Source organism: Humulus lupulus, chromosome 3 (assembly GCF_963169125.1).
Source record: "Humulus lupulus chromosome 3, drHumLupu1.1, whole genome shotgun sequence".
NCBI lineage: Eukaryota > Viridiplantae > Streptophyta > Magnoliopsida > Rosales > Cannabaceae > Humulus > Humulus lupulus.
This window is the reverse complement of record NC_084795.1, coordinates 22,104,198-22,121,923: the sequence shown is the minus strand read 5'-3', so window position 1 is coordinate 22,121,923 and position 17,726 is coordinate 22,104,198. Positions and strand designations below refer to the sequence as shown.

The window sequence follows — 17,726 nt, the reverse complement described above, 5'->3', positions numbered from 1 at the left end:
CAAACTAAACTAACGTGTTATTTTTAATGTAGTATTTTTATAATGTTGATTGGTCATCCAGAACCCGAGAGAGTTATGAAAACTATCTACACAGAGATGCGCAAAAGATATTTTGAGAGAAAGAACATCAGACATACTCACTTCAAAAAATATTACTCTAATCTGGAAGATTTGCAGAGTGTTTTAGTTGCCCCACCTGACCATTGCTCCAAGGAGAGTTGGAAAGATATTGTTCAGTTGTTTTTGAGCCCAAAATTTATCGCGCAATCCAACCAAAACAAGAAAAACAGAAAAGAAATGAAGTATACATTGACGAAAGGCACAAAATCGATGGCAGCTAAGCGTCACCAATTTGTAAGTAAAAATAATAATTTAATTTAACAAAATATTACATTCTAACTTCCTATCTCTAAATTTGTATAGGCGAACCCCGATGAACATGTTATTGATACTTGGAAAGATAGCCATTTGAGAAAATCGACAAAAGTTTTTGTCAACGACACAGCTCAAGAAACTTTTGTAAGTTTAAACTTTTGTGTTATTTTTTTCATTAAACTATGTTACTGATGTGTTTCTAACACTTTTTATGAACAGGAAAAAATGACGGAAGAGCTTGAGAGGGCACGACTTCAAAGCCAGTCTCAAGGACCGACGGAGGGATCTGAAACTGGATCTGCTGCTGAATCCTCGTCGATCGATCAATACGAGATTATGAGTAAAGTACTTGGGGAGAGGTCTGACTTTCAAAGAGGAGTAGGTTACATCAAAGGCAAAGGGAAAAAATCAGCTTCCAGCTGCACAAGTCAAAGTCAGTCACAGGCCCAACATGCTCATACACCTCAGGAAGACATGGCTACTATGGCGGAAATGATGAAGTCAATGCGTGAAGAGATCCGGATGTTGAAATCTCAACAAGGTCCATCTGGTAATCCTCAGCATACCAGTACAGAAACTGAGTCGTGGTTTGAAAGCCTTCTCCAACGATATTTACCATCACAACCTGAAGGTGGTATATCTTCTCAAAGTCCACCTCCTTGGTCGATGCCACAACAACAACAACATTTGTATCCACCTCAACAGAATTATCCAAACATGTATGGGCGCTCCTCCCAGTCCCCTCCTTTTTATTACCCCGACGTCCCTGCAGGATCTCAGACGTCACATCCTAGGCGTGATGACTTCGGGGATTCATCGCAGCAGCAGCATCCACAGCAGATGTATGGTCAATTTGTGAGTTCGTCGCAGCAGCAGAGGTATGGTCAGCTTGAGAGTTTTTTGCATCAGTCTCCCTCGCCGCGACCACATACTCGACAATTTAGATCATCTTCGCAGCAGCACTCTACACAAGCACCACAGTTTGCTTCACCACCATTGTTGCGCCCTAATACTAGTGATCAAGATATTGATCCTAATGAATATTTTACACCAAGTTCGCCCGATCGAAACAATAATAATTAGATTATGTTTTTTAATTATATTAAGACAATTGAAATTTTATTATGTTTATTTTATAATTAGTTCATATGTAATTAAAATGAGACAATTTGTATTGTATTAAGTTAATTTTATGATTAATTACAATGTTATTTTTGTTTGATGAATATTAATTGTGTTATTAATTATAATTTATGTTAAATATTATTATTTTTATATAAATATTATTTGTATATTTATTAATAAATAAAATAAAATTAATTATTATATTTTAATATTAGTATTTTATTACCGGCGGATTAATAGAGGCGGAACCCGCTGGTAATAAACGAGTCAAACGAGGTTGACAGCGTTACACATTACCGGCGGAGTCCCGCCTCTATTAATCCGCCAGTATTATTACAATACTGGCGGGTGTGTCAGTCGGTCGGTAATTGTGGTAATACCGACCGTTTATTACCGGCGGGTCTTTACCGGCAGACTTCCTCCGGTAATATGTAATACCGGCGGACGCACCATTTATTACCGACGGGATCCTCCGTCGGTAATAGTAATATTTGTTGTAGTGGCAAGAGGTTATTGGGGGCAGAGTCACGGTATCCGATCATTGAAAAGTTGACATTTTGTCTGCTAATGGCGTCCCGGAAGCTCTGGCCTTACTTTCAGGTCCACGCCATATAAGTTCTGACCAACCATCCTTTGTGGCAAGTGCTGCAGAAACCCGAATATCAGGAAGACTCTTGAAGTGGGCTATGGAATTGAGTCAATTCGATATAGCTTACGTACCTAGAGTCTCGATCAAGGGACAGGCCCTAGCCGACTTCATTGTGGAATGCTTCGGGATCACCGAAGGGGACGATCCCGCAGACCCCGCGACGCCCGTGTGGAAGGTGTCGTGGACGGAGCCTCGAATGAAAATGAAGCAGGGGCCGAAATCATCCTAGTGTCGCCACAAGGGAACCATTTACAAAATGCCTTGCGTTTCCATTTCAAGGCGTCGAACAACGAGGCTGAGCACGAGGCCATGCTGGCTGGATTGCGCCTGGCCCGGGAAGTAGGGGCTACGAACTTGGAGATCTATAGCAATTCCCAGCTGGTTGTCAGACAAGTCTCAGGAGAATACCAAACCAAAGGGGAAAAGATGGCTGCGTACGTGACTTAGACGAGAGAAATGGTGCAGACGTTCTAGAGGCACTCCATCTGCCAGATCCCCATGGAGCACAACGTGTTCACAGACATATTGGCAAAATTGGCCACCGATGCCGAGGCGGAGCTGTCTGGGATGGTCCCGATAAACCATCTCCCCATCCCTAGCATTCGAACCTATGCGATCAATGCCATCGACCACTCTGCATCCTGGATGGGACCCATTATCCACTACTTGACAACCGGAGAGTTGCCAGTAGACAGGGTAGCAGCCAGGAAGCTTCAGTACCAGGTCCACAGATACGTACTGATGGACGGACAGCAACATTGTAGTACTTCTAACTAAACAAATTTGTGAAACCTTCCCAACTCAAAGTGGTAACATCCCTGGTCTGCAACGCCACTTCCCACCAAATGCGGGCATCCTCTCTCAACATATAAGTGGCACATGCCACTCTATCATGCCCCTCAATCCTCATGAAATCCAGAATTGTAGTGATATTAGTTAGCCATTGCTCGACTTTCAATGGATCCGGTCCACCCTCAAAAATTGGGGGTTGTTGCTTCCTGAACCGCTCATACAACGGCTCCCATCTATTACAAACCTCCTCAGACTGCACAACCGATACCACTACACGTGGTACAATAGGGGCAGCACTCCCTGATGGAGCCTGCTGTCGCAGGATGCGAATCTGTTCATCTTGACTCTGTAATCTAGCCTGCATATCTGCCATTAACTGCTGCCAGTTCTCGGGGACTGGCGAAGGATTCTGGCCCTGATCATCACTCCCAGTCCCGGACCTAGTGCCGGCTAGTCGTGTAGATTTTCTTGGACGCATAGCTATCTAAGTCAATCTGCAAATAATGACTCGACAGTCAGACCATGATGACAGGGTAAAAGCTTCTCCAAGATTCATCAATAAAGCATAACCAACCAACACATAAGCATCCATTCTCATGCACTGGCTGCTAATAAGCACGCCTCCAATCTCATCACACAATAACAATAAAACAGGCATTCACCCATGCACAATATACAATTAGTCATCCATATATTCATTTACATGCACGGCAATGCTGATAAACATGCCCCAATATTCTCACACAACAGTCAAGGGCCAGGCCCTGTCAGTATATCACGCTTCCTAATAATCCAGTAAATAACAGCATTCATAGCTCATTTCAGGCACATAAACACATATACACATTACCGAACCCTGATTTGAGCTTGTCTCTAGCAGCGAATGTACATGTCCAGCCTGTCTTCAGGAACCCTTAAACCTAGGACGCTCTGATACCAAGTTGTAACGCCCTGGATAGCCAAGACCGCTACACTGTGTACTTATAAAGGTGCAAGACTTGCTAATCAAGTCATTAGTTTGAAAACGTGTCATTAAACATGTAAGAACTAGGGTTAAAAAGGTTTTGGTCTTAAAAGACTCATTTTATATAATTAAACTGTTATATACACGGGATCCCAAAAGAAACAGAGTTGAAAGTTAATTTACAGACTTCCAAAAGTATATAAACAAAAGTAAGCCATACTAAGGCAAAATAGACAATCTCTGGGTTCCGCGTCCCTGCCTAAACCTCAACCGTGGCGGCCGAGCAGCTGGTCATGTACATTCTGCCCACTGAGCTCTCTAATTAAGGCTGATCCAACTTTCCCTTGCCTTTACCTGCACCACGTAGCACCCGTGAGCCAAGGCCCAGCAAGAAAACATGTACAACACAAACAGTAGAAACAGATAACAAACTCACTAAGCATGAGCTCTCATCAAATAATTCACAATAGTCAATCAGCATATATTCAGAGTCATGGTTGAAATCAAACATTTATAACAATCATATCACATAATAATCAAGGCCGACATCTTAGGCCGCACCCTCTGTTTATCCCACTGACTCCGTCCCGCTTAAACCGAGCTCAGTGCATATTAAGTTGTCCTTGGCTACCAGTGGCCAAGCCGCGCCCTGTGCGCTAGTGTAACCCTTGGCACCCTTAGGCCGTTGGTTCACTAATTAGCTTGCATGGCATAATACCATCTTTTCAAGCATACACAATAAGGAACCCTTAGTCCCGTCACATATATTCACTCAGGTGCAGTTTTCTTACCTTTAATCTTTGCGGTTTTAGGTTATGAGCAACGCTCCTCAAGCACGATCCGTTCCCGAGCCTAAGCTTTTATCACCTAGTCATAACCAAGGTATAGGGTTCCATTAATATTCAAATATAGGTTTCCGGTTACAAAACTAACTCCCGGGAATCCGAATTCCACCAAGAACGGGGGTGAAATCAATCCCGAGCATACTAGACCACATTCTCATGCCTAAAATCCCCAAAAGTTCAAGTGTGCACCCAAGGGCTGCGGCCCCTGAAGCTTAGCCGCGACCCTAGCCTCAAAACAGAACCAAGGACCACCATGGCAAAGACACGCGCTGCGACCCTTGCAATGGGCGCCGCGGCGCTCACCCCTGGCCAGCCTCCTTGGCTCATCTTCATCCTAGGGCCGCAGCGCTCTAGAACAGAGCCGCGGCCCTTCCCTTCAAACCCAGAATTCCCACCATTTCTAGGCTTGAAACCTTAGCCAAAACTACCCTTAAGCTCCCTACTTCAACACCCAACAATCCCAACACTTTTAGCATGACTTAAACAACATAATTCCACAGAAAACCCAACCTAACACACACTAGAATTCTTTTTTCAATTTCTGAAACTCAAGAGCTATAAACACTTAAATTAGTCATTCAAACCCAAATTAAAACTTCTAAATCATGAATTGAGACTTACCTCTTCTGCTGGACCACTTCACCAAGCCAAAACCAAGCTAATTCCCAAGCTTTCCTCCTTAATTATGTCTTTGAACATCACAACCATATTTACCTCAAAACCCAACCAAAACCCATAATTTCTAACCACAGAACAGGAAATTAAATGCTTACCTTAGCCCTGATTTAGTTCTTGATTAATTCTTGAGCTAAGCCTCCAAATCCCCACCTCAATTCTCAAAAATTCCCAGCTTGATTCACTAAATTCTCAGTGGTTTTCTCTTTGTGTTTCCTTGAATGAGAGAGTAGAGCTGAGAAAGAGTCGGTCTAATATTTCTGTCTACTGTTTTCTATTCCTTTATGTTGACGCCGTTTTTCGTCAACAGTGAAAGAAGAGCACGTAAACAATAACTAGTAATGGCCAATCAAAATATAATAATACCAAACACGATTTTGACGTGGTTCAGCAGTTAAATCTGCCTAGTCCACGAGTCTTTTTTATTAAGCTCAAGATGATCTCTAAAAATTCTTCAAGGATGAATTCTTCAGAGTTTTCTCTCAAGATCCTGAAATTCGGTCCTTTACAATGGTGCATGATCTCTCTATTTATAGAGAGGAATGCAGAATACTATCCCACATATTTTGGGTAGTTACTCTTTATTTGCAAATAAATCAAATGGCTTTAAATGCCTACAATCCGATATAAAAGGAAACGTTCCCTGAAGACCAGGGAGCGTATAACTAATCAAATAATATCCCATGATTTCAGGGGATTTACATTAATAAATGTAGACCACGTCTCTTATGGACAACACTTGCAGATGTTCAAGGTTATTATCATATATCTCCAAGGCCTTATTCTCCCAGGTCTCACATCGACTTTCGAGCTAACGGCATCTCTCGAGGTCACATGGCTTTCGAGATCGTCCTCGCGTCAGGCTCGGAACCCTGATCCGAGGTCATCCCTGAGGATAGATGCATCTCGGGTGCTACCCTTAGAGATCGTGTGGATTTCGAGGCCACCATATTCGAAGTCGTCTCAGCTTTGCAGGCTCGATGTCTAGTCTTGAAACATACTTCAGACTTTACGAGTTCATTCGCTGTGAATCCAACTTTCAAGGTCACATTTAACATGGCTCGAAATCTGGGTATAACACTTTAGTCTAACCTTATCCCGTTAAGTAAATCCCGAGGCTCGGGGTGCCGGAAACGTCCCCGAGGGCAAAACGGTAAAATCCCCCAATATTCCTGCCTAGGTTTCCAAACCTCAAATATATCTCCATATATTTATTTTCATAACCCGATAGTCTAAATAACTACCCAATACCTGAAATACCCTTGACTTATCCAAAGTCAGCTGTTAAGCCCTGTTGTGACTTTTCCCCGCTAACTAGCTCTAGGTTCGCCCTGAGTCGTGCTCTGCAGACCTACCCACATAATAATGTGGTTCTCACAATTACCATATACACATATCACATTAAAGCCAATATAATCACACAAGCATTATTAACCATATAATTATGCATTCAAATCAATAAAGTCATGCAAACCACACTTAACCCAGTAATGCCCTCCCGGCACACTAATCAAGGCCCTTAAGCCTCATTAGCGAATTTGGGGTCGTTACATCAGGCCTCAAGCGAACGGGCAAGCGGAGGCCGTCAACAAAATCTTGAAAGGAACATTGAAGAAAAAGCTCCAAGCCTGCAAGAGCAAGTGTCCCAAAGAGTTACCCCGCGTGCTGTGGGCATACTGGACCACCGAAAGAACGTCCACCAGACACACTCCTTACTTCATGGTGTACGGGTGCGAAGCCGTCATCCCAGTAGAAAGGGCCATCCCATCCCACAGAAGAGACACGTACCATCCTGCCTAGAACCACGCCTTACTCTAGGAATCCCTTGATCTCATCGAGGAGATCCGGGAAGAGTCACAAGTTCAGTTGAAGATGTACCAACGCAAGATCGCGCGGCATTTTAACTCAAAGGTAAAAAGCTGAAGGTTTGAAACCGGCGATTTGGTTCTGCGAAGAGTCTTCCCTACAACCCAAGATCCAGGAGTGGGGGTTCTGGGCCCAAACTGGGAAGGACCGTATGAAATTCAACACGAAGTATGTCCGGGAACGTACCGTTTAAAGCGGCTCGATGGCATGGATGTCCCAAGGGCCTGGAACGCGGAACATCTCCGTAACTACTATTTGTAATCACGAGAGCGTGTTTCAGTTTTATATTTTCATTGTAAACAATGTACGCCTCAGGGCGATTCCTTGAATAATAAAAATGGCGTGTACAAAACGTCATAACGAAATATTATCAAACAATGAAAATTCCAATCTACTTCCCTAATCAAGTGACCCAAGACCAGTCTTTGCTCACTTGGGGGGGTATCTCCAGTAAGAGCAAATACGAGAACAAAAAAAAAGCAGGAAATTAAAGGCCCAGGCCTAGTCCTGACCCAGACCAACAAGGTTTGGGGGGTACAAACCCGGCTGGACGCAAGGCTCAGGCCTAGTCTCGACCCAGACCAACAAGGTCTTGGGGGTACAAACCCGGTTGGACGCAAGGCTCAGGCCTAGTCCCAGTCCAAACCGACAAGGTCTAGGGGGTAAAAACCCAGTTGGACAAAGGCTCAGGCCTAGTCCCGACTCAAACTGACAAGGTCTGAGGGGTACAAACCCAGTTAGACAAAGGCTTGGGCCTAGTCCCGGCCAAGATCGACAAGGTCTAGGGGGTACAAACCCGGTTGGACATAAGGCTCAGGCCTAGTCCCGACCCAGACCAACAAGGTCTGGGGGGTACAAACCTGATTGGACGCAAGGCTCAGGCCTAGTCCCGACCTAGACCAACAAGGTCTTGGGGGTACAAACCTGGTTGGACGCAAGGCTCAGGCCTAGTCTCGACCCAAACCGACAAGGTCTGGGGGGTACAAACCCAGTAAGACCTAAGGCTCAAGCTGGTCCCGGCCCAGATGTATGTGGTCCTGGGGTACAATATAGGGGACCTAAGGCTCAGGCTAGTCCCGGCCCGGACGTACGCGGTCCGGGGGAACAATATAGGGGACCTAAGGCTCAGGCTGGTCTCAGCCCAGACGTACGCGGTCCGGGGGTACAATATATTGGACCTAAGGCTCAGGCCTGGTCCTGGCTCAAACATGCATGTCCCGAGAATATAAAATACCTAAAACTTGGTTGACCACACGCGGTCCCAAATAACTAGATACACATCCGCGTCATTCCTACAACAACATAGGATTATAAGAATGCGGACCCCCAGGTATAAGTTGTCTAAAATTAATCTTATAAATGGGCCATGCCATGGGAACCTAACCTAGGGTTCAAAACAAGCTAATCAACTAATCTCCGATGGTCCAGACCATCAAACTTTCAACACGGGGAACTGGGCAAAGAAATTTAGGAATAATTATCAACTCCCTAATGGCCCAAGCCATTGGAACCTGAGCAGCAGGATTAAAAGCAAGTTGATAGGTTAAAAGCAGCAGTAATCCAGCCTAGGTCGTGGAGGTTCGAAGACGGATCACCAGGAGAGTTCCCGGTCGTTGGAACCGGGACCAAACACTCGGCTCATTCATGCATAGTGGTAAAATACTTAGAGAAAGCTTAAATGAATGAGAACGGGAAAGAAATATGCAAAAAAATAACGTAGGTAAAACAGAAAAAATTGTCTTAGACACACCCACGTTTGTAAAAGTGTTACAAAATGAAAGAAAAACAAAAACAAAAAGAGGTCCCGGGCCTAGGCTTCGCCCTGCCCTGACGTATCCAGGATGACTTCATCCACCTCTTCCTCGTCCAGGGGCTCCGCATTTGCTTTCTCCTTGGCCTCAATTCGCGGCAGGGTCAGGGTAGAGCAGGAGGTTCATGTTTTTGTCTTGGAGCCAAGCCATGTAGATAGCCTCATTGAAGGTAACCTCCATCATGGCATCCGCTATTTCTTTCTCGCAGCGGGTCTCATCGTGCGCCTTCACCTCCTGCTGGAGTAACTCGTCTAATTCTCTGACTCGGGACTCCAAGAAGCTGATCCTCTCCCGATCCTGGGTAGACTGGGCTGCGGCCGCCTCCTGCGGAGCCTTTACTCGGAGGAGCTCCGCCTCTAGGTCGGCCACCAGCTTGCCGGTCTCGGCTTCTCTCCAGGACATAGTCTCTTCAAGTTGAATCTTAGTTCAGACGACCTCTTCAACCTCCTAGGCCAGGGATTCCTTAATGACTTCCCGCTGGTTCACGGCCGCCTCCAGCTCCAGCTGGATCGTCTCCATCTTCATGGAAATCTCAGCCGCCAAGTCGGCATTCCGATGTGCCAGCAGAGCATCATGGAACAAAGAAAAGTTAGAAAGAGTCCTAACTAAACAAGAAGAAGAAGAAAAAGAAGATGCAAATAAAACTTACAGTGGTGGCTTGATGACGGAGGGCTTGGGATATGAACAACATGACCTGATTGGCGATGGTGGCGTACCGCTTCAGTTGGAGGTTGGACATGGTATTCCCCACCTGGTCCAGTAAGTCCACCGCGAACAGAGTCGTGTCCTGCCCCAGTTTGGGGCGAAAACTCGTCTCGGCGACCAGGCGATCCACGATTGGCTGGGGGACACTGAATGCTGCCAGATGCTTAGCAAATTCGACCTGACGACGAATCGTCAAGGCCATGTAAACCCGCTCCCTTCTTTCCCGACCACTCTCCCAAGTCTGGGAAATTAATTTGGACTGCTCATCCCGCAGGGCTGCCTCCCCCTCCTCAGGTAAGGTCGGATGGACAGGGAGAGTCGGTGCTGCCGGGAGTTCCTTGGTGGTAGGGAGAATCTCCCCAGATGACTCCCCGACCGAACCAGCGCGTCTAGTCTTGGACCTCTTGGTTCTTGGTTCTGCCTCCGACGCGCCCAAGTCCGCAGCTCATTTCCCGGGGCTCTGGCTCGCCGTTGGTTCTCGCTCTAGGTCAATCACTGGAGGGTGAGTGGGAATATCAAGGACAGTTGCCTGGTCAACTATCCTGATCGGAACCGCTGCCAGGGCCACCTCGGTGGATTGAAGCTCCGGCACTGGCCTCTGCTTAGGCGCGTTCCTAGCAGCTTTCCTGGCCGCGGCCCTCTCCTTGGCGGCTCGAATCTCGAGGGTCTGCTTCATCTTGTCCACCGGGTTGGACATGTCAGAATCTTCTGAAATAAACACAAACAAAAAAGAGTTAGTAAAATGAATGAGCGAACAAGGAAATCAAGACTAAAACTGGTCTGGGACGCACCCTTATCTGGGCCCCGAACCTGACTTAATTCTCCTAAGGAAAAAGAGTAAACTCGGTCTCCCATGTCATCCAGGTGTAGAACGTTCCCGTATTGAAGGAACCCGGACAAGTACATGAGGATTTTCGAGCCTACGGGAATGGAAGACGAAGGTCTCATTTCCCCTTTAGCCGATCAGTGTGCTAGCCTATCCCTAAATAAGTCCCCAACTTGGGGAGCATAAGTCAAAATCAAAGGTGAGTTACCTCGCCCTGATACGCTAGCTCCGGGGGTCCCCGTATTCGGCTGTGCCTCGTCGAAGAGGGCTTCCAGCTCCTCGGAGGCGGCTGCCTCCCTCTGCTGAGCTTGGTCCTTCTTTCGTTTGGCCGCGTCCGCCAGTGTCGCAGCCTCCACAACCTTGATGTGTTTCAGAGCCTGCTCCTCCCTCAGTGCGGGGTCTATCTCGAATTGTATCCCCCGGAGGCTTGGGGCCTTGATCGTTTGGTGGGCCGTGAGCATCCCGATCACTCGGAGGTTGTCAGTGGTGACATAGCCCCCAACGTCCAAATCCTCCGCGCTTAGCTCGGATTAAAATTTCTTCCTGTCCAGGATGAACTGGATGAGGGGAGTCTGAGCATAGGGTCCTGCCACCCAAGACAATGAGTTGAGAATGAGGAATAAAAAACCAAGACAAAAAAGAAAAAAAGGGAAGCCAGGGAACGGGAAACCACTTACTCACTCGCTAGAAGTCCAACATCAGCGTGGGGTTCGTTTCTATATGAAACCTGGATGTCATGAACCAGTAATGTTTGGTGTCTGAGGGATGCTTCCAGGTGTTGGTAGGAGCAAGGTAGTTGCCCCGCGGTTTAAGCCTGTAGAAGCTGTCCAGGGTCTTGTCCTTGACATTGACTTACGGCTCGAGCTTGTAGAAGTACAAGACCTCTACCAGGGTCGGTTCCGAGATCTCCCTTGCGACACAGAAGATGCACCATCCCGCAAGCAGTCGGTATGCTAGGGGCAGAAGCTGGAAAGGTATGATCCCCACGAACGTCAAGAATCACACGAAATAGTCGTGGAGCGGGAGTGTGGCTCCCGCACTGATGTGGCCTACGCTCCAGGCCCCGAATCCACCCACAGAGGTGTGGGTCTTCTCCTCTCTCCTGGCCAGGCGGTTATGGAACAGTCCGGGAGTCGACTCCACGCCCGAACGCTTCTCCAGGGCGTATAGCACCCGGTAGTTCCGGAACAGGTTGGACACCTCATCCATCTCCCACATGTTGCCTTTGGGAGTCTTGGACCCAGGCAGAGTGATAGGGGCCACTTGCTCCTCCGAGTGAAGGGTGACGCCCGAGGTCATGGCTAATGATCTAGGAGCAAGACAGAAGAAAACAAACAAACCAAGAAGTTAGCACCAAAACCCAAGAAGGTTGGTTAAGGTACGGGGGCTCTCCTATGAACTGCTTGGAAGAGTCCCCTCCGGATCAAGTCCGAGATCACCAGGGATCCGCAAGACACTAATCAGGAACAAAAAAGAAAGACTGCACTCCTAAGCTGGCATATTACCGCTTGTCCGGGAACCACTCGAACCCGAAGGGGTCCAGAGCAGCCCAGACCAGGTTTCCTTTCCCTAACACTCTAATTCTAAGCACAGGAAAGGTCTAGCAGCCTAAGCAGATCTATATATATATATATGGATGTGTAAAGGTGAAAGTCAGAAAAGCTTAATGTAAGTTGCTGGTCGTGAAAAATGGTGGTTGTCCAGTGACAGTGACGGTAGAATCTCAGTTTTGTACTGTTGGAGGAAATTCGGCAGCTCGTCGAGAGGGCAGGCTGGTATCGTCTGCTCAGGTGAGGGTGCAGATATAAGAATCGTTGGAAATAGGCGACAGTGAAGACGGAGCAGACGGTGGAAAATATCGTCGGCAAGCTCGGTCATAAACAAATCCTTCGAGTTTCTTTTTCTGGCTCCATAAAGTAAAGTTTTTCAAATGAAAGCCTGGGGGTATTTATAAGTTCCAAAGTGTTGGTTTTGATTTAACGATTGGGATCAATCCCCCCTATCAAACGGTCCAGGATCGTGCAGGGACATTAATGGATCCACTCGAGTACTGGATCACAGTATCCCCGAGGCGCGATCCGCGCTGCTCCGATCCAACATCCTAGAAAGAAGAGCACCTCAAAGGCCGCCCCATCGTACGGTCCTCCTTGTCGCAGAAATAATAATGGGAAACGCTCGTGCGGATGGGATGCTTTGTGACCGAGCCGACATAATAGCCTTAGTATAGTGACCCATGAGGTATTTGTTGACCTTTCAGGATCAAGTGCCATCAATGCGACAGTTGCTAGGGGACACATGTATCCCTCGTAGTGAACCAGGGCCTTGGTAAACGAACACGGACCCTGGCAAACAGTCCGGGCTCGTGGGACGCGGTCCAGGTCAACGTGGCAGGCAGTAGCTCCACACTCGTCTAGCACGTAATGCCCCCCGCCGCGAACCCGTCACTTTGGAAACGAACCAGGAAATGCGGGGAAGATCCGGGACTGAGACAAGCCTCCACCGCGCAAGCCCAGATGAAGGCTTGGGGGGTAAATGTTACCCTCGTTTCCTTTCGGGCACCCGGGTCCACGCTTCAAGCCCACGGGTCGCCCGAATGAGTTTGGGCCCAGACCAGGCCCGTTTGGCAAAGAATAAAATAGACGTTGGCAGCTCGAGTCTAGATGAGGCCTAAAGGGCATCCGGGGAGTATCGTCCGGGACAGTTATACGGGAGATGGTATGAGCGTGGCTTTTGGATGACAGTCGGGATCGCAGTGGATGATCCCGGAGCCTGGTAAATGGTCCGGGATCCTCGTGGAATAATCTGAGCACCTAGTAAACACTTTGTGCTCCTGGTAAACGGTCCGGTTTCCTGGTAAATGATCCGGGCCCCTGGTAAATGGTACGAGACCTTGACGAACGGAGGGGGACGTTGGTAAATGAACCCGGGTCAGTTGTCCGAGGTTGGCAAGGTAAAGCGTCCGTGACCCTGACTTCGTCCCATGAAGCGTGGGGGTTGTCCCCATGCTTCACCTGCAGAAAATGCTACCTCAGGATTGTACGCCGTTGGTTTAGACTTGCGCCTCCACTACTCTGACCGATCTTGTCCCCTGAATCTGCCTCGTAACCCGAGATGCTCAGACCAAAGCTCCAATTTGTCGGATGACAGATGTGGTTTGGGCTGGCCCAGTGGGCTCAAATTAGTGTATTTTTTATGCTTTAATCATTTGTATTGGGCTTCCATTAGAGAAGTCAGCGGTATTTACACCCTTATTGGGCTCGGGTCAGCCCGGCCCAAGCCCAGTGCACCCGTAAACCTATAAATACAGATAGTGGGGCATTGAGGATGGGGGATCCCTATCTTGTAAGCAGTTACTCAGCTGAAACTTGTAGAAAACTCCATTGATATAGATTCTCTAAGCTCTAATACAATTGTCTCGTGGACTAAGGCTCATTAACGCCCCAACCACGTAAAAATCTTGCTTGCAACTTCTAAATCCTTTCCTCTTAATCTCTCTTATCTTTTATTATTCTAGTTTCCGAAAAACTCGGCAAACATAGGCAATGATATATTTCTTTACTAACTATTACCTACCAATATGCTTTCTTTACCCACGAATAATATTGGTAGGTAAATGTCGAATTTCTTGTAGTGTATTCGATACATATAAAACAAGTCTAAGAACTAAGTTGAGTCCTTACCTCCTTAGGATCGTTATCCTCTGTCCAAAAAGTCGCTCTTAAACCCCCTATTAATAGGTTCCAAGTAGTTGAGCCTGCTTCAAAGTCACTTTTTCCAACAATCCTCAACTGAACAAATAATTATCATCATCGCAATGTACTCTTCAAACCGATTTCAATGACATATATCATGATACCATTTAAAGACAATAAAAAATCTCATTACAGTCGTGCAGCGTGGCAGTTCGCGATGGGCGATGGTGGTGCTTTAGCAACGATGACGGAAATTAACTTTCGATGTATAAACGATCATCTTGATGAGTACATCATGGAAGTACAACCTATTTGCCCAAATGACCCCGGTTGCTGAAAAAAGCTTCCAAAGGGGGGAGATCCAAAAATATCGTCGGAGAAAAACGGCGAGTTGACCAAAATGGTTTAGTGGACAATCTTCCTCCCGCGACGCTGATTTCAACAGTACCAACCAATTGTTAAACAGACATCGGAGTTGGCCAGAGTGTCGCCTTAAAGTTTCGACGGCGAAACTTTAGAGCTTCGGTACGAGCGCGTCCCTGCTCCAGTTGCCACCAAACTTGGGGGTTATTGTCATCGCTGATCACGGAAGATGTAACTCTGGCACATATCAGAAATGGAGCTCCGGTGGTGGGTGTTCGGGTCTGGAGCTTGTCATGGCTTGCCGTAGAAAGAAAGAGTAAAGGAAAGAAAAAAGAAAAAGAAAGAGAAAGAAGGGAGTGGAGTCGGGGAGAGAGAGGGAAATGGAGAAGAGTCATTTGACTCTTTGACTCAGGTGGGTCCTACCTTTTATATAAAAAAAAATATTATTTTATTAAATAAAAAAAATTAAGTTTTTACGGTTAAAGTGTATGTCTTTTCTCTTGAATTTGGATTATTAGGATCTGATTTGGGATATGCTTGAATGCTTTGAAATTGAGTTATTGAGAATTTGAGATGATGAAGAAGAATCAGACCAAAAGGAGAAAAAATAATAACTTTTTAAACTTTATTAAACTATTAATTAATTTATTTTAAAGTAATTTTTATTTTTTTAAAACATATTTTTAATTAATTTTTTTCTAGTTTTAAATAATGTTTTAAAATTAATATGAGGTGGAACAATAAGAGTATAACTCTTGGCATCGTAGTCAGTCCTAAGACTAGTTAACAAAGGCAATAGTCAAGAAATGAGTAAAATGTTCGGATATATAAAATAAAAAACACTAGGTACAAAAAAATTGTAAGCAAAATATTTAAAAATAATGTCAGAAAGAAATAACAATACGAAATCAAAAATGAAAAAAAAAAGTTTTTAAATAAAAAAAATATTTGGCTAATAAAAACCACCAAACAAGAAACATGTTATAAATTATAATTTAACAACTAGCTATCCCAATTGAAGAAAGTAAGTAAAACAAGGTAGGTAAAAAGTATAAGTTTTAGACATGTTTTTTTTGTGCTAGCAATTTTTTTTTCATAATTCGTCCAAATGTAGCTTTACTTCACAATTATTCAAAACAGTGCCTTCTCTCTGAAAGTATGATGATATCAGCTCTGCTTGTTGCTCCAGTTTCCTTAATTAATTAATAGCATGATCAAACATTAACATACACGTGGTTTTGTCCACGCATACTGCTAATAGCACCATACACACCAAAACAACCAAGAAAAATCAGTTTGAAGAATTTTAAATTTGTTGCAGAGAGACAATATGAAAGTGGAAGTTGAGGTAGTATCTAATGAGATTATCAAGCCCTCATCTCCAACCCCTAATCATTTTCGCCATTATCAACTATCTTTTCTTGATCAATTATCTGCCAAAAGATACAATCCTTTCGTTTTCTTCTATGAAATAGAAGATCATGAGTCGAAGATCAACGAAATATCAAACAAGATTAAGAACTCTTTATCTGAGGTCTTAACTCTTTATTACCCTCTAGCCGGGCGAGTCAAGAACGACCGATTCGTTGACTGTAATGACAAGGGAGTTTTATACTCAGTAGCCCGAGTCAAATGTCCGTGCCATCTTTCCCAAGCCATAAAGTATCCCCTCCCGAGTGAACTTAGCAACTTCCTTCCATTCCAAATCAATGAACTCACTGAATTTTCCATTGGTGTCCAACTCAATGTCTTCGAAAGTGGTGGAATCGCTCTTGGCTTATGCACTTCACATCAGATAGCCGATGCTCTGTCTTCCATTATGTTCATCAAAACTTTGGTCGCCATCGCTCGTAGAGAAGCCGATCATATATCGCATCCCGAATTCGTTTCGGCTATGCTTTTTCCACCGTTGCATGATCTCGAGTTTGATCCAAATAGGGGAACCTCGCCCGAGGTCATATCGAAGAGGTTTGTGTTTGAAAGCTCTACGATAGAGGCGATTAGGTCAAAGTACGAGAAAAAAACATGCTTGGAGGGTAAGAGACGACCGTCTCGAGTTGAGGCCTTATCTGCTTTCATATGGAGTCGTTTCGTGGCGGCAACCAGTTGCGACGACGACGAAAATTCTGACAAAACTAAGAAAGTTTACGCGGTGATTCATGCTGTGAATCTTCGTCCGAAGTTAGATCCTCCACTACCGGAACATTCTTTCGGGAATATTTATCGGCACAGCTACGCTTATTTCCCTTCTACGATGTTAAGTTCTTATGAGAAAGATGACTACGGTTATGTGGCGATGAAGGAGATAAGAGCAGGGTTAGAAAAAATGGACATGGATTATGTGAGAAAGGTTCAAGAAGGAGACGATGTGAAAACAAAACTCTTCAACAAATACATAGAAGAATTATCGATGAATGGACAGTTGATCTCGTTTGGTTTCACAAGTTTATGTAGGTTTCCTCTTTATGATGCTGACTTTGGTTGGGGGAAGCCAACTTGGGTGGGCTCGGCCTCTTTGGATTATGACAATCTTGCGGCTTTCGTGGACACTAAAACGGGGAATGGAATCGAAGCATATGTTTCAATGAAGGAAGAGAGCATGGCGAAGCTTGAAGACGACATGGAGTTCCTCAAAGCCGTTTCTCGGCCACTTTGACTATTCTAAAATTAATTATTAGGGAATGTGATGAAAGATGAAACTACTACGTGGTATGATTAATGAGTTACCGTTTTGGATGAAAAAATGGTTTGCAATTGTTTTTTTTTTATCAGCATAATCCACCTTTTATAATTATAAATAAATGAAGATCTTTGTGTTAATTAATTGTTGTGGTGGTGGCGCAAGTATGCCACTAATTAACATGCTTGTATAGCTAATATTTCTTGCGTAGTTCATTAACGGGATCTTTTGTTTTTAATATTAGTACACCTAATAAGTTTATTTCAAAATCTAAACTTGGATCGAATCCTCTGTAGTCTGTAAACTATAGAAATTAAAAAAAAAAATCGGTAGGAAAAAACTGAACAAAAAAGGTAAT

The 17,726-nt window shown here is 45.1% G+C and overlaps 1 protein-coding gene across 1 annotated transcript; it reads left to right on the top strand.

The window, feature by feature from the left end:
* Nucleotides 1–15,873: 15,873 nt before the first annotated feature.
* Nucleotides 15,874–17,508, top strand: LOC133822299 (stemmadenine O-acetyltransferase-like). Its single transcript, XM_062254575.1, has one exon. It carries the CDS (start codon nt 16,019–16,021, stop codon nt 17,342–17,344), a length of 1,326 nt encoding a protein of 441 aa, XP_062110559.1. The 5' UTR covers nt 15,874–16,018; the 3' UTR covers nt 17,345–17,508.
* The last annotated feature ends 218 nt before the right edge of the window (nt 17,509–17,726 follow it).